We start from the raw sequence: 27895 nt of genomic DNA on the forward strand, positions 1-27895 counted from the left end.
TTGCATAACGTTTAGCAAATTGGACGTACCACTCAAGTGGTGAGATGCTGGGACATGGAAACTCATTGCCGTACTGCCTAAACAAGCACCTACATAGTTAGTTTGCACCTTGCCGTGGAGCACTTGTGCATGGTTGCAGATCAACACGTTCAATGTCAGGTCATCATAGGGCCGTGTCCGACCTTCATCCGATCTTCAACCTCTATTTCTCCATGGTATACGTAATAACAAACGTCGGTGAGCCACGACTGCTGCTGAAAAACACCATCATGAAATAGTGGCTCTTGGTATTCCTTGGCGATCAGTTACCGTGCCTACGTACCATTCCCCCACAAGCAAAACGGCGTGTGATTCAGCAAAGGTATGTGTAGGCTGTAATCAGACGATGAAAAACATTTCGTCCATGGGGCCAAGTCAGGCACTTGTTGGTCTAAGCCCTGGCATGAGTGTATCTTCGGGATGACTTCGCCTTCTCTTACCTACCCACCACGCTCAGGACGAAGGAATTAGTGCGGGAGCTGCATGATTCCAACTTTTGGCCCCTGTCTGCGCATACAAATTCTTTCTTTGCTGTTCAGGAGGAAGTGACATGATGTGTGAGACTCCAACATGCCACAACTCGGCGCAGACAACTTCTTTCTTTGCCATTAAGGAAGGGATCAGCTAATACAATTCCACAGACCCTTCCCTGCCTGCGCATATGACTTCTTTCTTTGCCATTCAGGAACTGAGGGTTGGGTGGTTGGTTGGTTGTTCTTAAAGCTTATTACCCTTTTAGGAAGTACGACTAGACTCCACCTCGTTCAGGGGCAAGCAACTCTAAACCACCCACGCAAGTGTTTCATTCATCCTTCCCTGCTCTTATCGTTCAACCTTGCCCTCACCCCACAAAAAGCATGGCCCTTAGCTTCCTAGCCGGCCTTGAATTCTATGGGGTAGCCTTTAGTGTCGGCTCCTCGGGCCGCGTGGCCGCGTCCGCCTTGGAAGTCATCAAGCGAACAGGAGGCTGATGGGCATGGTCAAGTCCGGGTAAGTTGGCGCGTTTGGTGATTTTGGAGGTAGAACTGCGCTTGTATACCTGTGAAGCGCGGTGTTTGAACAATTATATAAGTAAAAGGACTGTCTTGCAACTCACTGATCCCGTCATCATCCGCCCTTCAACCTCCTAACATTACCACCACTACCCTCTGCCTCTCACTACAAACATTTGATCTCTTCCCCCATCATACCATCCATCGTGGAAACTGGTGGTAAGCAAGTCAAATCCAACGAGGCCAGATCCGCCGGTGTCGAGTTGGCGGCTGTGCTGCCAACTGTTGGCATCCCCTGGTACAAGCACAAGCATCTTGTCAAAGTCAACTTTTGCGTCATGTCTCTGATGCTCTTCTCAGGCTCAAACGGTTTCGATGGGTCGTTAATGAACGGCCTCCTTGCGCTGCCATGGTGGCGAGATTTTATGGACAACCCTACAGGTGCGTGGCTTGGGTTCATCAACGCCGCCTACGCTCTCGGTTGCGCCATCGGGTACCCCATAGCAGCTTACGTTTCGAACCGCTGGGGCCGCAAGCTACCTGTGTGGATCAGCGTGTTATTGTCCGTCATTGGTGTGGCCATGCAGACTGCTGCCCAGAACCAGGCCACGTTCATCATTGCTCGTTTCTTCCAAGGTCTCTCTCAAGGCTTCACACTCTCCGTCTCGCTTCTCATTGCGGAGAACGCCTATCCCACTCACCGGGGTGTTTGCTCTGCCATTGTAGGTTTACAGCCCATCACACTGAATTCACTCCAGTAGGCTGACAAGTCATAGTACAACTACGGCTGGCACTTTGGTAGCGTCATCGCGGCCTGGGCTACCTTTGGCACTCGTAACTATACTGAGTGGTCATGGCGGCTGCCTTCGCTCCTCCAAATTCTCCTCCCTATCTTGGGAGTGCTGGGTCTGATCATGATACCCGAATCACCTCGATGGCTCGTCTGCAAGGACCGTTCGGATGAAGCACGCCAGAACCTCGCCAACCTCCACACCGGAGGTGACGTCAACTCCCCCTTGATTGAGTTCGAAATGACCGAGATTGAGCTTACCATCAAGGCTGAGATGGAAGCCGAGCAGAATCCATGGACCGACCTATGGGCCGCTCCAGGCAACCGCCATCGTCTGTTGATCACACCGAGCCTGGGAACCTTTGCTCAATGGACTGGAAACGGAGTCGTCAGCTACTACCTGTCTATCATTCTCAACTCGGTGGGCATCACCTCTGTTACGCATCAGACTCTCATCTCGGCTTGCCTCGGGCTGTGGAATCTCTTCTGGTCCCTCCTTGCTGCACTCAACGTTGATCGGCTTGGCGGACGAATGCTATTTATGAGTTCAGTGGGTGAAGACATCTCACGTGTCAGCTTAGCATACTGACAACCTGTATTTAGGCACTTACCATGCTGGTGTCTTATACCATCATCACTGGTCTATCTGGAAGCTTTGAGTCCACTCGAGACTCTGCTACTGGCCTGGCAGTCATACCTTTCCTCTTCATGTTGGTCCCCGCTGGCCTCATCTCTAAGCCATCACTATATTGACATCTTCCTAGTTACTTTTTCGGCTACGACATTGCTCTCACACCTCTCGTCGTCAGCTATCCCATCGAGATCTGGCCTTACAACACGCGAGCCGAGGGCTTGGCCCTCACTCAGATGGTCTCCCTGGGTTTCACCTTTTTCAACACCTTTGTCAACCCGATCGCCCTGGACGCTATCTAATGGAAGTATTACTTTGTATTCCTCGCCACCATCATCATCATGATCTTTGTCGTGTGGTTCTATTACCCCGAGACCCGTGGTCTTACCCTTGAAAAAGTGGCCTTGTTGTTTGATGGCGACTCGGCCCACGTGGGTGTTGCGGCAGCTGAGAACGCCATCAAGTCCAGCTACATCAAGCATAAGCACATCGAAGAGCCTCAAACTTAGCACTTGTATTGATAGACTTAGCTGGGCAACTTGTCCTCGTGAAGCAGACCTTAGGGGTTGCAAACGTGCAGTCAACAGTTGGCCGCAGCCATGATATCGTCCAACTTCCTGATCGGCGGCTGATCTCTTGCGAGGTTGAGGCTCGGTATCCAGAGCAAGTCATAAAAGCGCAGAGCATTCGCCAGATTCAAGGGTATTTTGGCTCAAGGGTTCTACATACCGTGATCTTTATACACTTTCTGTCCGTTTAGGAAGTTCCATAGGGCATCTGTGGCCTTTGCTTGATCAATCACTCATCCGTACACTCCTTATGAAGGCTGTATTAAAAAGCAAAACATGAATGTTCCTTGATTATTGTAGTCCTTCTGTTCCACTTGCTAAGCTAAGAATAAAATCCCCAGAGTCTTTTTCAAGTTATTTAGGATCTCTGTAAAATATTAATTACGAAATCCATTGCCTCCTTGCTCTCCATTAGCCAATACTTAAACGCTAAAGGGAAGCAATCCATTTATCTATATTAAGCTAATTATTTACCCTTAATCCCCTCTGTATTATTTTCGCGAAAGGCAATAGCATCGGGCCCTAGGACGTCATATTAAGCTATAATGCCGTAGACTTTGATGTAGTTTTGAGCTAAGACGGTAAGGTCTACTTAGATTGGCGAGACGTAAGAGCGGTGTTGTCCAGAGGCAGGATGTCGATCATGTCGAGGAAAAAACACTGCTTTTGAACCAAACGAAGAAATCCTAACTAACGAGTTTTGATCCACTAACTCAGAGGTGGACAGGCCTAATCAGATGAGATTGATAAGAGCCAACGGGGCAATACCACCGACACTAGCCCTATACGAGGCACACCGTGAACCTAAGCCTCCACCTGGAGCCCACCAGAAAGATCTGATAAGTTTGCAAAGACAGGGATTCTGACTAGGGATCATTCTCTCACTGTGAGAAGCCTGCCTCCCCTGCATGTCCGATGTCGCTAGTGGTTGCCGGTCCGATGGGCCCAGGGCGACCCTGTCAGATCGAGCTTTGCGAAAAGTTTGGTTCGTGGTGGTTGTCGCTTAGTCCTTCTTGCATCTTCATCGCCGCTTCTCTCCTTAACATCACCAGAGCCTATCGTTGCTACCTTACATCACAATGCATGGCAATCAGCCATCCAGATGCATGCCTGACGAAGAGACACCACTCATTCTCAATAAACAAGGGCGATCAGAGTCCGAGCATGGAATTGCCCAGCAGCCGACGACACAGTCCACGGATGAGGCAAAAGTGTCATCATCTGGTTCCTGGGTATCCATGCCTAACAAAGGCCAGCTAGCTGTCATAATGCTTGTCCGCCTCGCAGAGCCAATCAGCGAACGGTCTCTCACAGCATATCTCTTCTACCAGCTACAATGGTTCGACAAGTCCCTAGATGCGTCGTCGATCGCGAAGCAGGCCGGGCATCTGACTGCAGCCTTTGCCGCTTCTCAATGCGTAACATCGATGTGGTGGGGACGGGCAGCCGATAGCCCGGTGCTCGGTAGGAAGGGCGTTCTCGTCATTGGTCTCCTAGGATCAGCGGTTTCAGCACTTGGCATGGGGTTCTCAACTACATATCGGTCTGCCATGTTGTTCAGGATGCTATCCGGTGCACTGAATGGCAACGTTGCCGTTCTCAGGACAATGGTGTCAGAGGTTGTTGTCGACAACAGGTAAGCTGGTTCCCCCGAGCTCCGTTCCTTGAGACTCACATTTGTCAACTCCGCAGATATCGCTCTCGTGCATTCCTTCTTCTACCAATGTGTTTTAATGTTGGCAACATTGTAGGACCACTGATGAGCGGCGTCTTAGCCAACCCTATCGACTCGCTACCAAGCTTATTCGGGCCAGGCTCCTTTTTCGGCGGCCATGACGGCGTTCAGTGGATGAGCAGATTCCCCTATGCACTCCCCAACGTTGTTTGCGCTCTTCTCTTGATCACATCAGCATTTGGTGTTATCTTTGCTTTGGGCGAGACTCATCCTCTGCTTCGGCACGACAAGCCAGGCCAGCGACGACGGCTTGGAGAGGGTCTCCTTGGGGGCATTCTCAAGAGACGCAACGCCAAGCCCTCCTACCAATCTATTGCTCCAGATGATGACCCTGAACAGATCCGCGAGGCAACGGATGTGGATTCGGAATCAGCCAGTGCAAAGCCAGCCCGATTTACCTCGATTTTATCCAGGAACGTTTGCTTGACGCTGTTGCAACATTTCCTTCAAGCTCTTCACGTCGCGACTTTCAACTCGGCCTTGATTGTTCTTCTGCCAACTCCTAGGGGAGATCCTTCCAAAATCCACTTACCCTTTCAATTTGCTGGAGGCCTTGGGTTATCTACCAAGAAAGTAGCCATGGCGATGAGCACAATCGGAACTATCGGTATTCCCCTGCAGCTATTCTTATTTCCAAAACTGAGTGTCCGACTTGGCCTTTTGAGGTCGTACCGGATCTTCCTGCCACTCAGCATTGTGGTTTACTGCATATTGCCCTACCTGACTCTACTACCGGATGACTATGCCATTGTCTGGGCTTGCATGACGGCTGTTCTATCGTTGCATGTGGTATCTCGAGTCTTTGTTGCACCAGCAACAATGATGCTAGTTGACGGGTCATGCCCCGAACCATCTTTATTGGGCACAATCCATGGTTTTGCTTCAAGCATATCAAGTGCTGCACGCATTCTGGGCCCAACAGTCGGGGGCACTGTTTTGGGATGGGGTTTGGCAAACAATCTCGTTGGAATTCCGTTCTGTGGAATGGCTTTCATTGCTTCGATAAACTTTGGGCTTCTGTTGTTGGTGAAGGATTCGAATGCCTTATGAGTGGGTTGTTAGGTATTGTAGTCAACACTCAATAGATCATATGAAGATTTTAGCTCTATGTTCTCCTCTAAGCTCTATCTACCTGTATTCTTGGTTTCAGTTCTTAATGCCGAAATCACCACCCACTCTAAACTCCGGCATCGCCGAAGCCTGTTATTGATATGGCCCGATCAAAGCTCGTTACTCGATGACTCGCAACACCTGGTTTGCAACTCCACGTGCGTGGAGAGAAAAAGCACCAACGTGAGTTCATACCCAGCCACCTAAGCAAGCTAGCCGAAAGCCATCCTGCTGACAGGGATCTGAGGCACATTTGTTTTCTCACGGTGAGAAGCTAATTCCTCCGACCCACTCTTCGCTCACTCATCCCGCCAGTCACGGTGCTTTGTCGAATGGGGGCACCGGGGGCCAGGTGGGAAGATGAGGAACTCTGGACTCCATTGCCGCGTAATCCACGCCGACGGGAAGAGAATCATGTCATATTTACACTATAAAAGATCAATAATGACTAGTGGATCACATGAAGTGAAGTTTGGGAATTCTAGAATATCATATCACAGATCGGCATGACTGGAAAATCTGATTTCAAGCTATGGCCTTTTTCGACATCTACCTGTTGAGTGAATGCTTCGAACGAGAAAGACTGCAGAATTTCTTTCACCTTGTTAAAATTGCATCAATACTTCACATTAGATATTCACTATATGTCTATCGCAATGAGCTAGTTCCTAGGTAGTTCATTGCTTCTCATAAGGAAGCAGTCGTGCTCCCTCACTACCCTACACCCATGTGAGATCAGGTTTGTTGCCAGGCAGCATCACCCTCAACGGCCATCCCTTTAATTGGTGGATTGCTCCAGCAACGTTCTTCAGCCAACTCGTAGACACTATGGGAATCCCGTATTCACACCGCTGGCTTTTGAGCATGTCTGCCGCGATATCCCATGACCTCTTGCCATCTTCCACCTCACCCAACTCGATTTGGGCATGGGCGATGGAAAGATGGATTACCACCGCGATGAAGCCGTACTTGGCATAGAATGCCGTGAAATGTTCCATTTCTTGCAGCGTGAATTTCCATAAACGAAGAGCGTCTTGGAAATGACCTTTTTGGTGAGCCACGCGAGATGTGGTCATGAGTCTTCGCATACGCAGCAACTGGTCGTTCATTTCTTCTAGCCCCGCTGGTTCGATGGCAGCTAGGTCTTGAATAGTCGACTCAGCAATGTCTGTTCTGCCTTGTCCAATGTTGGCTTCCACTGATGCCAACAGCAGTCTTCGGCAGGGCCGGCTTTTCTTGTCAGGTTCTCGCATATTCTCCAACTCTGCTCCGAGAAGTTCATTTGCTTTGTCGTACCAGCCGATCTCACAATAAATGTCTGCTAGCCTGGCGACTATGAGACGCCGTGTCGTCGTTCGGATGGGCTGGACAGTGCCAAGATTTAGATACTGCTCCAGTGATTCTCTTGCATTGTCAAAATCACCCATGGACTGAAAGAAACTCGCCGCGACACCCTGGAGGCGACGTGTGACTTCAAGCTCAAGGTCCGAAGGCGGGTGCTCCGCCTTCCATTCGTAGATTCGTAAAGCTGTATCGCTGTCGTGGCGTTGGATCTTATTCTCGATCACAACGAGGTGAAGTCTGCCTTTTAATGCGTGGTCCCTGCGGGTGATAGGACGGCGATTTTGGCAGAGAAAATGGCCTATGTGAGTATCTGACTCTATAAAACCCCCTTCAAGGCGGTACAAGATACTCTGGAACAATATCACCGAAGCATGCAAGTAATACGGCATCGAGGGCCGCAAAAAGGCCCTGGCAACATGGGTAGCTAGGCAACGGATCGAGAAAGAGTCCCGCTCGGAGAAGTAGAGGAGGGCATCGAGAAATTGATCTTTGAGTGAGATGGCGATCTTGTTGTTTTCTTGGATTAATTTATGCATCAAGTCCCATACCAGACTCTTGGTCAGTGGGGACCTACGCAGCAGGTATTAGTAACTGAGGGTTGGTGTTGTTGTTGATAAGGGTCTCTTACCAAGCGGTATTGCCTTCGTAGCAAGGTGGACAAGCAAAGCACAAGAGTTTAAGGGCAACACTCCTCAAAGCTTCCGCTACCTCGGGTAAAAGAGTGGAAAAGAGCTGGGGGTTAGACACAGGGTCAATGGACCATGTTACAGTCCCATCGTCGAGTGTGTGCTTCTTGATGTATACAGAAGTGAGAGACTGGGCAAGCCGGGCGTTATCCGACAACACATCTACCAACTCAGATGGTAGACCAAATTGAGTGGCATCGGTAGTTTGTATCTCGCCGGCTGCATTCCACCGCCTTTGAGGAGAGCTCACGCTCCGCAGAAGAGTATCAGGAATGTTGTGGCCACCAAAGGCTTCTAGAAGAAGGAGCAGTACGTCCGTGTCCGCCAGAAAGTCAGCGTAGTTGACAAAGAGATTGTGACTTGATAATGGCAGAGAGGGATCTATTTTTGGATATGAGCTAGAGAACGAGTGAAGGGGAGTGGCGAGTATACCCTTTAGTTGGCCGAGAATTAGATTCCGCACAAATTCATCACGGTTTGGGGCCCCCGAGAAAATAGACTTGAGGTGAGAAAAGATCTCTTCATCGTTGATATTGACATATCTCTCGTATCTAAGTTTGTTAACTAGGCTCTCGACCTCGGACGGTGTTTATTTACTCACGTAGAAAACGGGACATCCAGGGGCAACCACAAGACCGATCCGATATTGCCAATTCGACGGGCCATCTTGATATACTTCCTCCCGGCATGCCGGAGTTCTGAATCTTTCTGGCCCTCGAAGAAGCGAGCGATGTGCGGTGGCACCAAGGCTGGAGCGTTCAACTCGGATCTGAGGAATATGACGATGCAAGCCAGCCGACGATGTAATTCGACGTGGGCCAAGGTATCGGAGGGCGTCCAGAAGCCTTCCAAGTCGAACCTAAATCTTTCATAGACGTCATTGACGCGGTCCGAGTTGAGCGATTGTATGGACAGAATCTTGGCTGTTCGTTGATTTGTGGGTGTGACGTGATAGTGAGTGGTACGAGCAAGCAATTTCGACTTGGATAAGATCGATCGAACGGCTGATAGATGGTGATTGAGTTCAGAAGCTATGCTTTCGGCTTTTGTCTCGTCATATTCTTTTACCAGTTGGCGGACCGTATTACAGAGACACATGGTTCAAGGTGATGTTGGAATAAAGCTCATGAGCCGATTCTCGGAATTGCATCCTAGGCTTAGGGAAAATTGCGTGAGGTCCATGCAGAGCGCTAAGCTCGCTTCGGATTTGGAGGTGCTTCCTCTTTGCGCGGCCGGTTGTAAAAGCGTCACAATGTTCAAGCTGGAAAATCTACAATTTTTAGGGTTGGACCTTTTCTCTAAACCGTACGCGGAAATATTTCACCCTTATTATTTCCTGACGGTTATGATGACCGAGGGACTCAGAACCAACTTTTGTTCCCGTGCTCTCGTTCCTACAAGAGGTTAGCCTTTCTTGGCAGGCCAAGACTGAAGTGTCTCTCAGACGTGGCATACCCCTGTCAGCTAACCATCCAATTTCCCACTTAACGCGCTTGAAAAGGGGCTGATATTTCGTAAGTTTCTGGCTGAGGCGTCGTTTACCTTTTTACGCGACCCATCGACTATACTTTGTTGCTCACCCCATGACTAGAAATAGGGCTCTGTCAACATGCCCTCACCGACAGGCCTCGTCGCACCACTGCTCGTCTTCATACTAGCCTCTCAGGCGCTTTCTCAGGAACTAGACGATATCATTGTCGGCTGCGACGCGGTCCAATGTCCTGTGGTCAATGATGAGCATCAGTGCCAGGTTGGGAACGACACATTCCTCGACATCGGGCTGACCCGCATTCCGGATGTCCCAGATGCCCTAGAGGATTTCTCCATTGTCAAAGGAGTCAATATTTCCCTCACCAAGAAGAACGAAGAGTTGTTCACTAGCGTCTACTATCTCGGGACCCCCGAGAACGTCTCCCTGGATGAAGTCCACGGTTGCGCTGTCTTCTTCGACCCTCCTGGGAAAACATTTCCAGAGAACACCACAGGCACCTGCTCTGATATTATCGATCCGGAATGCATTGACGGCATCCAAGAGGTTGCGGCGTCCGCACTTACTTACAAATACGTTGATGGTATCTGTCGAGATTTACAGAGGGAGCTTGAGGACAGCAATATCAGCGCATGCAACAACTACACTGGCACGGGCGAAGGCATCAGAAGAAGCGTCTTTGCCATAAGCCTCTCTAACCTCACCAACATTGAGGGCAAGAAAAACGCCACGAGCGACTGCTGGCCTATGCTGCCCAAATCTGCCAACTTGGCACCACTTTTCTATTCATTCAAATCTTGGGATGTGAGAAATATCTGTCTTTGCTAGGGGTGCACCTACTAACTCTTGATTTTGCAATAGGGGGGTCCGTTTCCTCAATCCGCGTACGATGAAGTGCACAAGATTACCCCGGTACTCACCCTCTTCATGGCCAAATCCAACAGCAAAAATGTAGTTAACAAAACTGTTGGACGAATGAGTTGTATTCAGATCGAAAGTACTTGGACTCCCGAGTCCAGTGTTGCTGCGCCACGAAGCCTTGTTAGTGTATTGGCTACTGTTTGGGCACTTGTTGCGTGGGCTGTGATGCTGTAAGAAAGCTAGATGAAACAAAGGAATGGCATTGGGATGCACGTTGGCCAACCAAATACCTGAAGACCCCTGGACCCTCAAATGAGAACTTGCGCGCTTAGCATTGGGATATGACGCTATGATGTGTTGATAATGTGTTCTTTTGTTATAGTTGAAGCCTGGCCCTCGATGGAAGAACTGAGCCAGAAGACCGAGAACTGACGCGTAGTTCTAAGCCACTCCTATGACGAAGTAGGATGGGCCTGAAACCATTCTTTGCGCGCAAGGCAACCTGACCGGCCCTTTGGCGGTTATAGAGGTGCTCCTATTGGACACACGCCTGTTGTGTAACCAACATGTATGGAGAGTTGGCCAACAAAGCAGCCACTTTCTCCAAGATTCCATTTCTTATCACGTGCCTGGAGAACTTGTTTCCCTGTCTTCTCACGTTGCGCTTCTTGCGTTTCTAAGCAATTGTGAGGGGTCATCCACGAGAATGAGTGCACATCTTGCGGAAGACTTTGAGGCCCACGTGACGGCTATTCAAGCCGCGGAAGAGGAGAGGGTTGCTTGGCTCAAGGTAATTTTAACCCATTCGCCTTTTACAGTTCATTCACTCAAAAAACGCAGGGCTTTGCTGGTCAACTTTCAGATGTCGTCAGCAAGTACCGCGACGCAACTCGAGATCTCGACAGCGAAAAGGTGGCGAGGCGTTTCTCCCAGCAGGAAGCAGAGGAATGGCGAGCCAAGTTTGAAAGGTTGCAGAGGTCTATGGTACGTGCTGGTCGCTTATACATATTGATGGTGTTTGACCTAGTTTAGGACCAGAGCTCGTTTGTGTTGGTACTGATTGACGCCGACGCCGACTCGTATATTGTACGTTTTGTGGAATATTGCCGAAGCGCGCTACTGACTGGTTTCAGTTCAAGGATGAATACTACTCAGCTACCGATGGCGGAAGGAAGGCGTCTCTCGATTTGCGAGACAGAGTTCGTGCCTTTCTTCAATCAGAGAGGCCGAAGCTGGCGAACCTCCCCATCGTTGTCAAGGCCTATGCCAATGAGCTTGGCCTATCGCAGTTTCTCGTTGCATCCAACATCATCAAGACATCTCATGATCTGTTGGATTTCGCAAAAGACTTTACGCAGGCGTCCGAGACAACCGACTTCGTCCTAGTTGGAAGCGGCAAGGACCGGGCAGATAAGAAGATTCAGGGTGCGTATTGCATGATATATACCGTGCACTGGCTCATGTCAAACCAGGTGTGTTTAAGCAGTTTGTCGGAAATCCCACATGCCGCCATGTCATCTTTGGAGCGTGTCATGACAACTCCTATGTTCGACTGTTGGAAGATTACGCCAGCGACGATTCTGTAGTTGAGCGGGTCACTCTTCTTCACGGGTTTAGTGTTGGACGCGAGTTCCGCCAACTGGGCTTCAAATCCATGGCAATGAATGGTGTCTTTAGGGATGGGCCGGTACAGTCTGAGCGGCCACAGACACGTCAGCCTCAACCCACGTCCCAGCCAGTACCCGTTTCGACCACGCCGACCTGGGCCACTGCAGTAGGCTCAAAGGCTGACCCGGATCCTCGGGAAAGTGACGGTGCCAAGAGTGCAGTCCGAGTGAATATGGCAGGGCAAAGGATCGATGAGGGCCTGCGAGAACCTCCCCAGCGAGCGCAGGATAGCTGGAAGCACAAAACGGGGAGGGCTGGCATGAGATATTGTCGTTCATACCACTTAGTCGGGTCTTGTTCTAGCCCTGCCTGCGTCTATTCCCATGGCCCATTATCGGAGGAGGAGAAGCTGGTGTTTCGACGGCAAGTCAGGATGGAACCCTGCCACACTGGCCTGCATTGTCGCGATGCCACCTGTTTCTACGGTCACAATTGTTCCTGCAGAAAGCCGAAGTGCAAATTCTCTCCGGAGATGCACAAGGTGGATGTTTCTCTAACTAAGAGTTTGGTTGGTTAAATGTGTGAGAGGACATGCAGATTAGGATTCAGCTGCCTAGTGTTCTTGCTGAAGTTGAAGCAGGGACTTGAAGCAGAGAGATTGCGTGTATTTCCGCGAGATTGCATTCCTATCTTGGGGTTTTGAGTTAATCTCACTTGATTACGATAGATGGCCTAGCAAAGTTCCGTTCGCTCTGTTAAATTGACTGCTACATCATTACCACCGGACCTCAGAGATGCTATTTCATTTCTCTCGTTATCGATGACGTCTCCAAAACTAGCCCATAATCCACGATCACAAAGAATACAGCTGCCCACACATGACGACAACAGGGCGTAACATCACTTACAATTGGACAGATTGGTGATTCAGGACATCGGTAGAGGTTCAACTCGCCTGTAAGTATGAGACCCCCCGATTGTGATACTCGAACCTCGAGATGACCCAATGAATCATCAATCTCCCCAATAGAATTCCGAGAAGATGACGGAATCAGTCGGGGACGTGGACCCCTCACTCGGCTTCCCTCTGACCAATGACAGATGCGTTATTTTCCTCAACCCATCACAAACCATCCTCACATTGTCTACCTAGGTACCTCCCTATCAAACCGTCAATGCGCACGAGACCTCTCTCATACTACCAGGATCACAATTATTGTTCAGAAACATGGCCATTTACCACGTTGGTAGGTTTCCTTCCTAGTGGCTACCATGACCCTAAAGCCCAGTGCTAACTCTCGCAGTTCTCTTCAAACTCAAGCCCAATGTGCCTCAGCAAAGCATCGACGAGATGCGCGCTGCTGGTAAAGCCATGCTTGGCGTCGTGCCAGGCTTGAGATCCTTCGAGTTCGGTCCTCCGCTCGCGAGCACTGCGCACCGTGCTCAAGGCTTCGATCTCGGCTTGATCGCTGTGTTGGATACCGAAGCGGATGTCCTCGCTTACGGTCCACACCCAGCACATCAGGTGTAAGCTCTCGTTCAACTCGTAGGGGTATTGAATATGCACTGATCCTGGGTAAATAGGGTCAACAAGATTCGGGAAGCTATCGCTGCAGAGACGTTGGCCTACGACTTGGAGGTGCCTGACGTCGCTTAGGTCGGCAGGCGGATGGCACGTATTGAATGTCTAGAAATGCGGGTAGCTCAATAGACGGAGTGTAAAATTCGCATATGCAGTCTCGGGCCTATAGAAACCAAAACATTGCATCCCAATGTTGTATACTTCCATGCGTAATGCTCGTGCTCAAAGAGACTCCCTGTGCCGCATCATGTTGGATTTTAGACATAAGAGGCATGATGATTATCCACACTGGCTTTTAGTGTCGTCATGCCGCTTACTTTTCCTGCAAGAACGTGACGTGCAAAATTCTCTCTAGAGATGCAACGTGAAGGTTTTTCAGGCCAAGATTTGAGGTCGTTTAGAGGCCACCGGAGTTGATTGAGTCTATAATAGGACTGGCATCTTGGGATCTAGATAAATGGGTACTGTTACTGAGGTTGCAGCAGGGACTCAATGGTAGTAGAACTTGTTGTCTGGCGGCACCAGATTGCGCCGTTGTCTTGGGTTTCAAGAACCCCCCCCCCCCTTGACCACAGCATATGGCCTAGCCTGGATTCCTGATTTCTGTCAACTTTACTTCCATAGGCTAGGATTGCCACCTGTCAGTTTGTGTTTGTTGCATCCTGTCGTTCATTAGCGTTACCCTGTCTCCTTGTTACCCGTCGCCTGACAGGAAAGTCCAGTGAAACCTACAGGCTACAGGCTATGACAAGCCTGGTTAATATCTCATGCAAGCTCAAAAGGGATAAGAGATAGTGTTGTAGAGGCGGGGAAGTCTCCAATTGTCGATTTTACGGAAGCCTGTAAGCCCTTTCCTGAGGCCAGTGTCAGCTGGTGGATGTGTTTGAGGTTCATTAGGCTAAATCTACTACCAATACTTATTGCTTCTCGGATGTCTGCCTTGGCTAAAACAAGCAAGAATAGCCCTGCCGCTATACGCGGACTTGTGACATGGTCTTGGCTACCTAAGGGGAGGAGCTGAGTTCAGAAAGTAGTAGCCTTGGACATTCAAGAGAAGAACATACTATTAGTTTCCATTTGAGGTAAATCTAAGCGAGTTTCTATCCCCGTACTGATGAAGGGGAATAGGATCAAACTGCATTTCATTACAGGTCCTTGCTCGTGTCATGCGTGCAGAACTTAAAAGGGTCCTCCTCAGCCTGCTCTGTATCTGCCCATCCCGCTTCATTCTCCCATGGAAACTACCTCTCAGTCCTGACCAATTCTCTTTTCCAACTCTTTGCATAGTGGCGGCAGCGGACAGCATTGGCACCATGTCCGGTGAACCAGCGGTCTACAAACCGCGAACCTTTATGATCTCCGACATTCTGAATGAACCAGACGATGAGATGTCGCTCGTCAGATTCCTTCTTTACTCCACCACTTTGATGTCTGGGGGCTCTGTGCCAGCACCTCGATCAGCCTGCAGAATGAAAACTCATCCTGAGGTCATGGAAAGAATTATCCGGGCATACGGCAAAGTTGTTGATAACTTGAATTCCCATGTCAGTCCCAACTGTCAGTTCCCCCCGGCTGATCAGTTGCTGGCGATAGTGTCTTCCAGCCCAAAAGTGAGTATCTACCCCGATATGGCTACGCCAGGAAGTCTTGATCGCTGACATTTGAAATAGGTTTATGGCAGGAAATTTCTCTCGGAGCCATTGAGTGAGGGCGCTAGAAGGCTTATTCAGAGTCTCGAGGAGTCTGAGGAGCCACTATACGTCGGCCTTTGGGGTGGCGCGAATGTCGTTGCGCAAGCTATGCACCATATCGATCAGACAAAGCCAAAAGCTGAGGCTGATCTGCTACGAGCACGACGTCGGGTTTATTCCATCTCTGATCAAGATGACACCGGGCCCTAGATCCGCCAACGTTGGCCCAACATTGTATACATTGTCAGCATACATGGATTTGGGGAGTTTCTCGCTGCGACGTGGGTCGGCATCAACGCAGAAGACAATGGCATACCCGATATGACCCAGGTCCAGGACGGATGGCTCACACCAGACATCCGTGTTGGCCCTCTCGGGGCCGAGTACCCCCTCATCAAGTTTGGTATGGAGGGCGACTCGCCTAGCTTCATGGGGCTTATTCCTAATGGTCTATCAAATCCTGAGAGACCTGGATGGGGTGGCTGGGGTGATCGATATAACCGGATTACTTGGGCCCATGATCTGAGTGCTGAGTACGGAGTCTCTCCCGACACGGTGGTAACTCCCAACGGGAAGCCACACATGAGCGTGCAATCAACCGTCTGGCGCTGGAGAGACGCCTCGCAGGACGATTTTGCGGCTCGAATGCAATGGTCGCTTCATCAAGACTTCAGTGCAGCGGCACATCCACCCTTGATCGACGTTAACGGGTCGGTTGGCCCAGAGGCACTGCACATCGTGGTCCCTCCCAAGGCATCCATTACTCTTGATGCAAGCAAGACTGTGGACTTGGATCATCCTGGGGATATTGAGCAACTTGAATTCGAGTGGTTCTTCTATCTTGAGCCAGGCTTCCCACAGGCCACGGGAGATAAGAAGATGGCCGACTACATAAATCTTAAGTCGTTGTCACCCCCGACAGGAACAGATGGAAGGCTTCCCAGAAACGAAGCTGGCTTTGGCAAGGTTATCCTGGGCCCAAGAGTTTCTGTCATGAATCTTGTGCCGGAAGAACGGGATTTGCGCTCGCGAGAGTGGCACATCATCCTGCAGGGTAAGACTAAGAAGGGTCCGTATCCGATCACCAGGTACAAGAGAGTGGTCTTGAAATCAGAGTAAATGTATTGTCACGACTCTATTATAAGCACCTAATTACTGAAGTTTTCTCACATAAGCAACTGGACCCTCGTAACGTTCAGTTCCACGGAAGAAGTAGTAGATCAAGGAGAAGACAACAACAGCGCCGTAAATCAGGATGTTCCAGTTCATCTCTGCGGGCGTTGGGTTGGGGTTGCCAGGCATAAATGCCAAGACAAAAATAACAATCAGGAAGGCTTCGGAGGCGATGTTAATGGCCAGACCCCACTGACCAAGAGAGAACTTTCCGCAGAGAAGTGGGTTGTTGGTCCATCGTCGCCAGATCATGCAGCCAATGGAGACGATGTAGCTCGAGAGAAGTGATGTTGTCGCCAAGGATGTGATCGAGTTCAGTGCGACAGCCGAGCCGATGTTGATGAGGGAAAGGAGACTAGAGATGAGGAAGGTCGTCAGAATGGCATTGAGAGGCACGTCCCATCCGGGTTGGACCTTGGAGAACCAAGGGCTGAATGGAACAGCATGGTCTCGTGCGAATGCAAAGAGTTGACGTGACGACGTGGCTACCATGGTCAGGTTAGAAAAGCCGGTCATGGCAACGATGAAGGATGCCATGGCGGTAGCACTGCTCGCCGACTTGGTCGAGTTGTAGAAGACCTGCATGAAGGGATAGCCGGTCGGTGACGTGATGACCTCCTCGAGGTTGCCAATGCAGAAGCAATAGGTGATAACCATGATCCATCCGAAAGCGCCATTGAAGACTGTGGTCATGATCATGGAACGCGGCAGTGTGCGGCTGGCATCGCGCAACTCTTCGGACATGTGGACGGCAGCATCTGCACCCAGCAGTGGGAGAATGCCCGCAAGAATACCAACGAGGGTCGACCCTCCCAGGCTGCCCCAGCCTCCACCATCAGTGAACTCAGTGAACACAGCTTTGGCGTCGGCTGTCGGGGAAAGAACCCAGAGAGTGACGAGGATGCCAAAGAAGGCGAAGATGTGAATGATGAGGACCAGTGCCTCGATCAAGGGTAGCTTCCTGGCCAGGAAGGTATTGAAGAGGACCGAGAAAGCAGCAACAGCAATGGTAAGGAGCGTGCCGTGCCAGGGCTCGGGGACGTAGTTCGGGTAGTTCAGGACGACAAGGCCTTGGATCTGGGTGCCGGCAATGAAGGACGAAGAGGCACACGAAGTCTGCCAGCCGAGCACACACATCCATCCCATGAGGTAGCTAATGAACTTTTGGTGTTGGGGCGGCGCGAATTCTGAGATCCAATGATACTGACCTCCGGTCGTTGGGGCCCTGCAGGAAGGTTTGCGTCAGTAATGCCGCCATGGGTGTGTCGAGCGGTGTCTCAGATTGGGCGCGACTCACATTGAAGCCATCTCGGCCATGGACGTGTTCACCAGCAGGAAGCCTACCCAGCAGACGAAGAACATCCAGATCAATCCAGCGGTGCCACCGTTGACAAGTCCGATGGTAGAAACACTTTGAGTAGCAGGCTTGGTCAGTTGATGAACGGCCCATGGCGCCTTTCGGAGCACAACTTACCTCAGAGAAAACTCCCACGACGCCATTAGAATCATGGAAAACCCAAAGATGGACAAGAAGCGAAAGTTTCTCTATGCCATGTCGTGTCAACTCAATTCCAACGGAAGGAGATACCAAAAGCTGCGTGTACGAACCCTCATTTCTTGGACCTTGCCCATACGGTACATGTCGGCGCGATCGGCCGCGTTTCCTCTTTTCTCGTCAACATGGTCTTCGTTGAGGCCAATGGCAGCATCGTGGGCGCCGGGGGATTCTTTGTCGCCAATTGACATCTTGGAGATGTTTCCCGGTGACTTGTGACAGCACCAAGTTTTACCAGAAATAACTGAAGAAAAGAAAGAAAAGGAAGAGAACGAACGAGGTGAATATGAAGCTGCAACCGGGTTTGAGCGGGAAAATCATGCAAGAACGGGGGATCGCGCGGTAGTCATGCATGACCAGACAGCCACAAGAGAGGAACTGCAATGATCAGGTAGGGATCACGGCATTTTCACCCGGACGCGAATATGACCCATCAGCTCGAGTCCTCCCACATTGCCTGGTGCACGGCGTGTTCATCCTGGTCCCTGTGCTGTGCCACAGGCAGTTGTGGGACCATGGTGTAGCATCATGCAGGTGGTAAGGGGCCATCCTTCAGGGTAAAAAAGCAAGTCAAAGCTGTCGGGAGAGTTCCAGATGCCGGTGGTTGGGTCGCCCTGGACGGCCCGGAGCTATGACCAGATGGGGGATCGCCATTCCCTCAGTGATTAGCACGGCTATTCCCCACGACTTTCGGGTGTCCGGTACGGGGTATCTAAGCGAAGGAACACTCGGAGGTGTTGGTTCATGTCTTATTAAAGTTCCGTAAGGACTCGGGCGAATCCATGCAGCAGGACAGCCAATACGATGGATCTTGTTGCTTTTGTTTGGCGCAGCATGGTGCAACGCACCCACGCACCCCCGTTTCCATCACGAACTAGAAAATCCTTCGCACCCTGGACTCGTATGAAAAAGGCAAACTCTGCATTTAACCGGGATGAGGACAGGCTGCTGTCTGACCTGATTCCAGGGGCCTGGATACCAATGGCGTCGTCCTGGAGCATTAGTTCGAACCTTCGAACATTCGTTAATGGGCGTCGGAGTTTTCACAACCTGTCAAGCCGGTGTTGTTTGTACCGACCTGCCTGGATGAGCCACGCCGCAATGATGAAAGCAAAAAAAAAACAAATTAAGACACTTGCATTGTCGCTTGAGAATGTCTGCTCCACGTCTTTCTCGATTGTGAAATGCCGTCAACTCGTCACCTCTCCCCAACCCGACCAACAGCTCTCCCCCAGCCATGAATCCAGAAATAGGAATGCCGGAGGACGGCTCGCATCGGTTCTCGCCTGTTACATTCAACGACCATGCCGGACAGCTGTGGATCGTGACGATCTTGTCGCTGATCTACAGCGCGCTTGTGGCGACTGCAAGGGCATACATCAAGTACCAGATGTTCGGGTTCGATGACATTTTGATTGCTTTAGCAACGGTAAGGGACTGACACCATCTGAGGCGCATTTGGCGTCGATATTAACCAAGTGGCGGTCACCTAGGTCTTACAATTAGCTCAATCGATTGCCATATTTGTTGGCTTGAGTCATGGCCTTGCCAAGTACAACTCCATCACCTCACCGGAACAATGGGCGACATCTTCAAAAGTGAGCCTCTCCATACCCTTCTACTACTCTCACCAGCTAACACATCCGCCACCAGTCCACTCTCGCATCCGTTATTCTCTGCGTTTTATCCTTGAGCCTCGCCAAATGCTCTGTCCTCGCCCTCGTCCTTCGCATCATCGGCACCAAGACTGGAAAAAATAGAATATTTTGTATCGGCCTCATGGTGATCAGTGTAGTATGGGGTATAGGGTCCTCCGTGGCATTTCTCGTCAACTGCCGCGCCGATACTTTGTTGACTCCTGACAACATCAAGCAATGCCCCAACCAGGTATGCAAGAGACATGTAACTCCTGGGACCTCGATGTCAGACAACTAACCACAGAATCAACTTTAGGTTACGCGTTGGGCCGTGGTCACGACGATCGATATCTTGACCGAGATCTTTACCTGGCTCCTCGTTGTGCAACTGTCTTGGTCTGTCAGCATGTCGTTTGCCCGCAAATGTCAGGTCGCCATGGCATTTTCATTCCGCATACCTCTCATCGCCCTTTCAGCCATTCATTTGGCATATTTCAGCAAGTACCCAGATGCGACCGAGCCTCAATTCGCCGTCACGAACAGTCTACTCTTCCAGCAAACGATGATCTCTTGGTCCCTGATTTCTGCTACTGTGCCGAACTTGAAGAACTTTTTGAAATCATTCTCTATAGGCATGGGCTTTCCGCTTGCCTTCGACCTTAGCATATACGGATCAAGCAACGTGTACGCACTTCAGTCACTGGGAAACGATCATTCCCAGGCTACCACGTCTGCAGCGGCAGCCGGGGTTACATCGACCTCCGTTAGGGTCCACCACTCCGACAGCGAGCCCCGTGGTCGACCGCACAACTGGAGGCCGGATCAAGTCTCGACGCAAACAACGGCGACGAATAACTACGGGAATACTATTCGAGACAACATATCAGAAGAAGAGGAAATCTCCAGGACTGGTAGTCAAGAGATGATTATCAACAAGGAGGTTGCGTGGCAGGTCACGTACGAGGGTCACACATAAACCGTAGAATTGCTGGTCAATAGGTAACGAGCGCACTAGATGGGGCGAAGGTTTACAGGGACGGGAAAAGCATGGGTTCATAGAACAGATTTCCATTTCATCACCTTCCATGTCACCAGCTGCAGCGTCTTCTAGCGCCAACAGCCATGTCGAAGGGCTCCGCTAATTAGCATGGGAGAAAAGTAAAAGTTGATTGATGAGCCTGGCCATGGGCGTGGCCAGACTCGCGGAAACACCTCCGACGTTGGCAACTTCACCAGGTTCGGCAGCGGCCGGGTGACCAGGGCATAAACGCCCCGGTCCAGTCGGATGCAGTGACACGAAGGGTGATCCCTGAAATCGCGCACTGCTACCACTTCAGGTCAGGGGAGTGGAATTTTGCCGAGTGACTGGCCAATTCTTGAAGAGGGTATAAGTCCCCTAAAACTTGCATTACAATATATGTAGAGAAGATGCATGTGAAAATAAAAGGTCATCATCAGGAGAACGACACGCTCCCCAGCCACACCATTTAACCATCGACCCTACAACAACATTCACCTGGTACGGATACTCGTGCAAGACATGTCTGAGATTGTTTTACGCGATGCACGTTACTCGGAACTCCCGGAGATTGCCCACGTGATGGCACGGGCATTTTGGGAGGATAACCTGTTTGGCGAGCTTATACACCCTCATCGCAACGAGCATCCTGACGATGTAGACCTATACTGGCTGCGGCGGGCACGCGTCAACTTTTGGGACTACCGATGGAGATGGCTTGTCGCCGTGAAAAAAGATGATAGTGGTCGGGACGTTATTGCTGGGATTGCGCAATGGGCGAGATTGGGAGACGGTGGCCGAAAGCTGGAGTGTTGGGCCCTGGATCCTCGTGAGTTCTTGTTTCTGATGGTGCATTTAGTTGATCCAAGCTAAGCCATTGTCCAGGAAACTTGCTCAAGCCTCTGTCTTCTGTTGCCATGAAGCTTCATGCTTTGATCTGGCCTAACCGCGCAAGTGACCCCAAGGAAGAGGACATCATAGAGCGGGCGTACCCTTACTTCGAAGATATATGGAGCGGCAAGCGCGCTGAAACGTGGTACCTCGAAGGATTAGCAGTGCGCCCAGACTTGCAGGGGAAGAAAGTAGGACAGAAGCTTGTGCAGTGGGGACTCGAACAGGCCGAGGCCGAGGGGATCTGCGCTTCCGTGGTTAGCGCCTTGGGCAAGGACGAATTCTACACCAAATGTGGGTTTAACGAGCAATATGGCTGCGCTAGACAGGGCGAGGGAAATCCTCTAGCAGACACCGAAGGTGCTAATATGTTCTGGAAATGGCCCAAGTCTAAATAGGAAGTCTACGAAGACATTCTTTTTAGACCCTTGACGACGCGCAAAACCATGAACGGAGCCTCACGACAGGTTTGGAATGAAACATGTGAGGTCTGGAGGCGAGGCCCAGCTTACGCAATGGGCAGCCCGTGCTAACCGACCTTCCATTTCGGTTTTAACTCGTCTTGGGTAGACACTAATGACAGGTTTTGAAGGATCTAATAATTATATAATAACTAGCTTCATGATTGGCTCTGGTTGTCGCTTCAGGATTCACCTCATACCAACTAACCTGTTTGGCAATGTCGCCTGCGGCTTCATACTTGCAGCCCCTGGGCTTCAGCCAGCCACAAGTTAGATAAGCATCGATCATATGTATTTTGAAATAATCTACGGTAGCTTTTGACTTGTTTAGAAAAACTCCAAAGCTCAAGTGCCTCAACCATAGCTATCATCCCCTGTACTACCCTACTACATGTCATCTGTCTCATCTCGGTTTGTGGTTGTATGATTTGTTACCAGCGAAGCGACCTTATGCCAAGGGTACTGTTGCTGTCAAGGTACCGCTGGCCTCAGACTATCCCGTCGCTTGCTGTCATCGGATGGGCACTCGACGACGAACTGGAAGCACGTTGAGTTCACCATTAACTCCCGCATCAAGGATTTCAATCCCCTAACGCAAGCCTTTATCAAAGCAGGGATTCTCTCTTCGCCACCGGAAACGTCTCTTCCGGCGTTGTTCCCGTCAAAGTGGTAGCGGCACCTGGCATAGCCCCTGATGAGGACACTACGTCATCTGGGAAGACTGCGATTCCGTTCGAGTTGACACCCCCAAGCTAACGCACCAATTCTGTCGCTTAGTACGGGAGGCAACACTGATGGGGACGCTTCCAGGAATGACAGTTCAACCGCTATCTCGTCCCTGGCTCGGAAGCAAAACGTTAACTGTGCCGTTCAAGCTGCCCGAAGAGGATATTGTCGCGAGGTCATGCATCAGATTCTTCTTAATTCCCTTATCTGGATCCCCTGAATTCGTAATTAGGATAATGAGGCGTTAGATGCGACTCTGTGAACTCTCCAGCGTACACGGCTATAAGCGAAAAGCAGGTACATGTGTTTTGGGATAGACATACAAAGTAGTGAAGTATTGGTATTTTCGGAGGCCGTGATGTCCTGCTGTGACGCTGCATGAAGTAGGCCAGTCACTCTGCTGCGACTTCACTATCTACTAGCGCAGTTATCCCATCAAGGGCCGGGGTTTGACTATAACAAAGAACCCAATAGCTGCACCTTCACAATGTTTGACATGGCTCTATGTATCAGAATCACCCTTAGCTACATCCAATAGTTCCATGCTCGACTTTATAACCCTGGAGCCAACCACCAGTCATCAAAAAGGCTGAACACTAGAGCCCTCATCGCCGACATCATCCCCTTCGGAGTCCGAGTCTTCGCCAGACTCAGAAACCTCTTCGGGCGTAGAGACTTTGGTTTCCTTCTCAGTAAGGGTTTGTTGTACCCAACCATCTACAGCGGCAATAGCCCCATGGGGATCTTCTTGATGGGTCAAGAGGAATCCTTGAATAGCAGCAGGGCTAAGAGCAAGATCGGGAATCTTCTTTCCAAACTCCTGTGCCTGGGATCTCAAAGACGTGCTCGCAGCCATTTCGTCTCCGCTGATAGCCTTCTTCTCTGCCCCGGGATCTTCACCTTCCAAGTCCGGGGCATCATACATTTGAGTGAAGAGAGTGATAGCCGTCTCCGAAGTAGCGAGCCCAAACCTGATGGTAAAGTCAATTCTCCCCGGACGGAGAAGCGCCGGATCGATATTCTCGGTGTGGTTCGAAGTCATGACCAATATGCGGCCCTCTTGAGCCGCGACACCATCAATGGTGTTGAGCAGGCCCGAAAGTGAGATGCGTTCTCGATCCCGCTTCTTCCGCCTTTGGAAGCCCGTGTTCGTCGTCTCCACGCCGCGTTTCTGAGCCAATCCCGTGGCATCAATATCCTCCAGTAACACGACACATGAGTAGGGTAGCGACTGAAAGAGCGAGGCGAGGTTGTCCTCATCCAGGCGGGGGGAGTTCAAATTAACCATGTAAATATCCAAGCCCATTAGTCCAGCCGCGGCAAGAGTGAGACTTGTCTTGCCGGTACCCGGAGGGCCAGAGAAGAGATAGCCGCGGCGATAAGGGATACCCCTGTTAGCATACCAATGCTTGGTCTGGGGATCGAGATATCGGCGAAGGTCCTTGACTAGGCCTTGTTTGAGAGATTCTTCAAGTGCGATGGTAGACATCGGTCTTGTCGCTTTCGACATGCATCGCGTCCATGACATCTCATCGTCCTCGCTGATCTTGGTCGCCCTGAAAATGCTCGTTCTCCCCTTTTGCTTCTCCAGAAAGTCAATGCGAGCGTTATAGAGCAGTCGCTTGAGCACCGTGGCGTCTCGTCCAAAGCAAGATATGGAGAGCCTTTCAGGCTGTCGCGGCATGGACGTATAGTTTCCACTCTCGAGCGACCTCGTGAAAGCTAGGATGCGGTTCTCATAGCGGAAGAAGTGCGTTCCAAAAGCCGGCGTCCAGTGCAGGGGCTTGGCATTATACATTGATACCCTGGGTCGCAGGTCACTGACTTGTCTCGCCACAGGGTCGCCCTCATCGTCGTTATCGACATCACGCTTTTCTTGCCCCTCATCAGACCAACTGAAGCATTCGTTGGTGAGGGTGGTAGATGCATGCAGGCGGTAGTTGTCCTGCGAGAGGCTGTTTCGGGAAACCCAGTTCATGAGGAAGTTGTAGGTCTCGTCTTGGGCACGAATCTCAATGGTTGAGATGAAACGGGCAGTTATGGATTCAGACCAGGACTCGAGGATGTACTTGACGAGGAAGCTGAAGGCGGCAAGGTATGGAAGGTATGTCAGGCCGGGGAAGAGCATCTCCAACAGCCCGATGAAGAGGCCCTGGCCCATGACGCCGTCTTCCATGCTGGGTGAGGGATGAGAGTCCATCATGTCAAACTCAGTAGGTTGAAGGAGGTGAAGAAGAGAGGAGAGGAATATGAGCCTGAGAGCTCCCTTTATACCTTCCACGTAGACCATTTGAGCCGTCGCTGCCTGCTTTCACAGATGACATGAGGCAGGATTGCATAACCGACGATCTTGTCAAAAGCCCGATTAGGAAATCCTCGTATGCCCTCGGCCAATGGGGCGCAGGGCACATGAGTCAGGCCGGGTCGGCGCATACGAAGAAGCCAATCACATGGCGTCTTCAGAGCCGCGGATTTGAGCTCCAAGATTGCAAGGGGTTCCGTGGATTGGCTTGTGTGGTTTTGTTTCTAGGCTGTGGTGGTTTTCGGTATTGGGTTTGAACGCCAGCATGTATCGATTCCCCTTCTTTATCGTTGTGGCGGATGACTTCTCTTGGCAGCTTCACCAAGCTACACAAATTCGCAAAAAAGAAAGAAAGAAAAGAAAAGAAGAAAGTGGGTTTGTGAATTTGCAAGAACAAATAATAAGTGAAGTTTTATCATCAAATATAGGGAGCGTACCTAACTTTCAATCCGCTTGTACAGTTATATCAGCAGTCCATCCAACCAGCCTCCAGCACACCCCTGCTTCCTTACCTAGGAAATGAGGCAAGGGTGACAAGGCTTTTCATTAAACAGCTCATATTCAACAGCCAGACATCTTGTGGCCAAGATCGCGCGATAATACTCCACTAACGATGGTGGTGTAGCTCTGTTTCAACTGGCGGATAGGCATTCTGGTATGGAGGTTTAGCTAACTGGCAAGCTCGGCAGTAAGGTCTGATCTAGTCTCAATATGCCTACCCAAGGAAAGGTGGATCTAAGCGAAGGTGGTATCTTGTACCGCAAGACTCATCTTCTTTATTTTTGAATTCCTATAGCAATAGTCATACGGAGTCGAGATAACTGGGTTATGTTTAATGCAGTCAGATATTGATAGTATGCACTTTATTCTTGTGACCGATGACCTGTTCCGTAACTGTCACTGGGGATGTCCAAACAGAAGTATTCTTGAGATAATCCTCAATCGTATTTAGTTGACCGTCTTGTGAGACAGTGCCAGGTTGAAGCGAGGAGAACTTGAGGTGAAAACTGGAAACGAGACAATGCTTCACTACCCCGCTCAGATTCCTCCGACGTCACCGGTCTTCTGCATCGGACTTAAAACCACCCCCGCTCGCATCTTTCTTCGGCGAGTAGTCCGGCTCGAACGGGAGGAGATGGGTTCATAAAAGCTTGTTTCGAGCCTCGTTTGTTAAACGTGGGTGTTGGCTTTTCAGCATCTTCTACAAGCCACTATCACAAGAGACTCAGCGCCTGTCTCATGCTAACAGCCCTCGAACGCAAGATGACAGACCATCAAAACCCACCATCTCTTGACCACCGGCAAGATCTCGCGGGGAAAGTGGCTATTGTCACAGGAGCAAGCAGAGGCATCGGCTATGCAATTGCGTTGCATCTTGCCAAACGCGGTGTAGGAATCTTGGCCACGTCTACAACTGCCAGCAAGCACATCGATGAATTGCGCGGCGAGGTCGAGTCTGTCTATGGGCATTTGAACCTCCAGCCTCCAAAGATAGCTCACCAAATCGTCTCCCTGGAAGATCCGGAAGCGCACATCAAGGTGGCGGATGCAATCAAGAGGGAATTTGACGGAAACTTGGACATATTTATCAACAATGCCGCCGTAACGGACCGCACATTCCCTGGCGAGCTCGAGGCAATGACACTGGACAAATTGCTGACCTGCAACATTCGGACACCGGCACTGGTAGTAGATGAGTTGGTCAAGAGACGGTACTTCAGAAAAGAGAGCAGAATCATCTTTCTCAGTAGCGCCGAGAGCGTCAACTGCGAGCCCGCCGTTGCCATCTACGCCTCAACCAAAGCAGCCAACGAGGCTATGGCTCGCTCATATGCCAATGCCTTTGGGGGGAAAAACGCCGCCTTCGACTTCATGGCTGGCACCACGGCCAACAGTGTGCTCACGGGTCTGACAGAGACCGGAGGAGTCCAGCAGTATGGACAGCAAATGTGGGAAGAATTGCAAGAGTTTTGGGTAGGAAAGCAAGTCCTACCACGCCTGGGCAAGCCCGAGGATGTGGCTGACGTGGTGGGATTTCTATGCAGTAAAGAAGGTAGATGGGTCACTGGAAGTAAGATCAGCGCGAATGGAGGAAGTATCGCGGTTATCTAACATAGTTGGTCCACCAGAAGTTTATTCAACTTGAATTACCATCGCCTCATGCTTTTTTGTGCTAATGAATTATTGTCCGAATCCGATTCAAAACATCTTTACAGACCGTTGCTGGGTCTCTTTGCACATCAAACGTGATTGCATCAACTTCGTCGCCGGCCGGCTCTTCGAGATCCTCCAACTGGCTGCGTACCATAGTCTCCTTCATATAGTGGCCCCCACGTGCTCTGACCCTTGCTTGTAGATGTTCCTCGCCAACCTTGAGGTAGATGAAACATAGTTGCACGGTTGGGTCATGATAGGGAACCACTCTGAAGACATCCCGATATTTGCGTCGCAATGAAGAGCAGGTAACAATCACAGCGTTTGAAGTTTTTAGCTGTTCAGTAGCCGCGTTGCGCAATGTGACTAGCCAGTCCCATCGGTCGCCATCAGTCAATGGTATGCCGCTGCCCATCTTAGCGATGTTGGCCGGGGGGTGGAACTGCATAAGGTACGTCAGTGCATGTCTTGAGAAATAGATATCTAGTCAAGAGAGAAGGGAAGGTGTACATCATCCCCTTCAAGATACGGGATTACGGATTGCTGAGAGACGTAGGTTGCGACTGTCGACTTGCCGGAGCCAGCTGGGCCGCTGACAACGAATATTGTTTTGTTTGGGATCGTTTGCACCGTCATGGCTTGGTGTAGAGTTCTGTTGCAATTCACCGAGTTTGGCCCAGAGAGTGACAGAGGGGCAGGAAAACAGTGTGCCATAGTTGCGCGTATCATGAAAGTCTGGATACCACTAGACTATGATAGATCCGAGATACAAGCCAACACACTCTTGTAACCAAGCTCCCACTCTTGGTCATTCAAGTAGTCTCGAAAGCCAGCTTCTAGACGATGGAAGT

General features: G+C 50.5%; 12 protein-coding genes across 12 annotated transcripts; 9 read left to right on the plus strand and 3 right to left on the minus strand.

Annotated features, from left to right (window-relative positions):
* Positions 1–1369: 1369 nt before the first annotated feature.
* Positions 1370–2754, plus strand: NCS54_00869000 (MFS domain-containing protein; the record flags this gene model as incomplete). The annotated part of the gene is made up of 4 exons (XM_053154065.1): positions 1370–1753; positions 1808–2371; positions 2425–2531; positions 2586–2754. 4 exons carry the CDS (start codon positions 1370–1372, stop codon positions 2752–2754), a joined length of 1224 nt encoding a protein of 407 aa, XP_053010040.1.
* A 1535-nt stretch (positions 2755–4289) lies between these two features.
* On the plus strand, positions 4290–5262 carry NCS54_00869100 (MFS domain-containing protein; the record flags this gene model as incomplete). Its single annotated transcript, XM_053154066.1, has 3 exons — positions 4290–4657; positions 4714–5113; positions 5170–5262. The coding sequence occupies 3 exons, from the start codon at positions 4290–4292 to the stop codon at positions 5260–5262; spliced, it is 861 nt and encodes a 286-aa protein (XP_053010041.1).
* A 1323-nt stretch (positions 5263–6585) lies between these two features.
* NCS54_00869200 (Hypothetical protein) lies at positions 6586–8994 on the minus strand (the record flags this gene model as incomplete). Its single annotated transcript, XM_053154067.1, has 3 exons — positions 6586–7780; positions 7839–8447; positions 8498–8994. The coding sequence occupies 3 exons, from the start codon at positions 8992–8994 to the stop codon at positions 6586–6588; spliced, it is 2301 nt and encodes a 766-aa protein (XP_053010042.1).
* A 511-nt stretch (positions 8995–9505) lies between these two features.
* NCS54_00869300 (Hypothetical protein) lies at positions 9506–10480 on the plus strand (the record flags this gene model as incomplete). The annotated part of the gene is made up of 2 exons (XM_053154068.1): positions 9506–10189; positions 10247–10480. 2 exons carry the CDS (start codon positions 9506–9508, stop codon positions 10478–10480), a joined length of 918 nt encoding a protein of 305 aa, XP_053010043.1.
* A 460-nt stretch (positions 10481–10940) lies between these two features.
* On the plus strand, positions 10941–12084 carry NCS54_00869400 (Hypothetical protein; the record flags this gene model as incomplete). Its single annotated transcript, XM_053154069.1, has 6 exons — positions 10941–11036; positions 11087–11230; positions 11279–11332; positions 11380–11671; positions 11719–12020; positions 12076–12084. Exons 1-6 carry the CDS (start codon positions 10953–10955, stop codon positions 12082–12084), a joined length of 885 nt encoding a protein of 294 aa, XP_053010044.1. The 5' UTR covers positions 10941–10952.
* A 998-nt stretch (positions 12085–13082) lies between these two features.
* On the plus strand, positions 13083–13511 carry NCS54_00869500 (Stress-response A/B barrel domain-containing protein; the record flags this gene model as incomplete). The annotated part of the gene is made up of 3 exons (XM_053154070.1): positions 13083–13101; positions 13159–13381; positions 13439–13511. 3 exons carry the CDS (start codon positions 13083–13085, stop codon positions 13509–13511), a joined length of 315 nt encoding a protein of 104 aa, XP_053010045.1.
* A 1238-nt stretch (positions 13512–14749) lies between these two features.
* On the plus strand, positions 14750–16246 carry NCS54_00869600 (Hypothetical protein; the record flags this gene model as incomplete). Its single annotated transcript, XM_053154071.1, has 3 exons — positions 14750–15046; positions 15107–15286; positions 15338–16246. 3 exons carry the CDS (start codon positions 14750–14752, stop codon positions 16244–16246), a joined length of 1386 nt encoding a protein of 461 aa, XP_053010046.1.
* A 33-nt stretch (positions 16247–16279) lies between these two features.
* Positions 16280–18046, minus strand: NCS54_00869700 (Hypothetical protein; the record flags this gene model as incomplete). The annotated part of the gene is made up of 4 exons (XM_053154072.1): positions 16280–17525; positions 17598–17711; positions 17775–17845; positions 17909–18046. The coding sequence occupies 4 exons, from the start codon at positions 18044–18046 to the stop codon at positions 16280–16282; spliced, it is 1569 nt and encodes a 522-aa protein (XP_053010047.1).
* Positions 18047–19092: 1046 nt separating this feature from the next.
* On the plus strand, positions 19093–20468 carry NCS54_00869800 (Hypothetical protein; the record flags this gene model as incomplete). The annotated part of the gene is made up of 4 exons (XM_053154073.1): positions 19093–19284; positions 19349–19453; positions 19509–19742; positions 19809–20468. The coding sequence occupies 4 exons, from the start codon at positions 19093–19095 to the stop codon at positions 20466–20468; spliced, it is 1191 nt and encodes a 396-aa protein (XP_053010048.1).
* A 483-nt stretch (positions 20469–20951) lies between these two features.
* On the plus strand, positions 20952–21799 carry NCS54_00869900 (N-acetyltransferase domain-containing protein; the record flags this gene model as incomplete). The annotated part of the gene is made up of 2 exons (XM_053154074.1): positions 20952–21339; positions 21396–21799. The coding sequence occupies exons 1-2, from the start codon at positions 21033–21035 to the stop codon at positions 21797–21799; spliced, it is 711 nt and encodes a 236-aa protein (XP_053010049.1). The 5' UTR covers positions 20952–21032.
* A 1369-nt stretch (positions 21800–23168) lies between these two features.
* On the minus strand, positions 23169–24878 carry NCS54_00870000 (Hypothetical protein; the record flags this gene model as incomplete). The annotated part of the gene is made up of 1 exon (XM_053154075.1): positions 23169–24878. The coding sequence occupies one exon, from the start codon at positions 24876–24878 to the stop codon at positions 23169–23171; it is 1710 nt and encodes a 569-aa protein (XP_053010050.1).
* A 1275-nt stretch (positions 24879–26153) lies between these two features.
* NCS54_00870100 (Hypothetical protein) lies at positions 26154–27002 on the plus strand (the record flags this gene model as incomplete). The annotated part of the gene is made up of 1 exon (XM_053154076.1): positions 26154–27002. One exon carries the CDS (start codon positions 26154–26156, stop codon positions 27000–27002), a length of 849 nt encoding a protein of 282 aa, XP_053010051.1.
* Between the last annotated feature and the right edge of the window lie 893 nt (positions 27003–27895).

Source organism: Fusarium falciforme, chromosome 6 (genome assembly GCF_026873545.1).
Source record: "Fusarium falciforme chromosome 6, complete sequence".
In the NCBI taxonomy this organism is placed as follows: Eukaryota; Fungi; Ascomycota; class Sordariomycetes; order Hypocreales; family Nectriaceae; genus Fusarium; species Fusarium falciforme.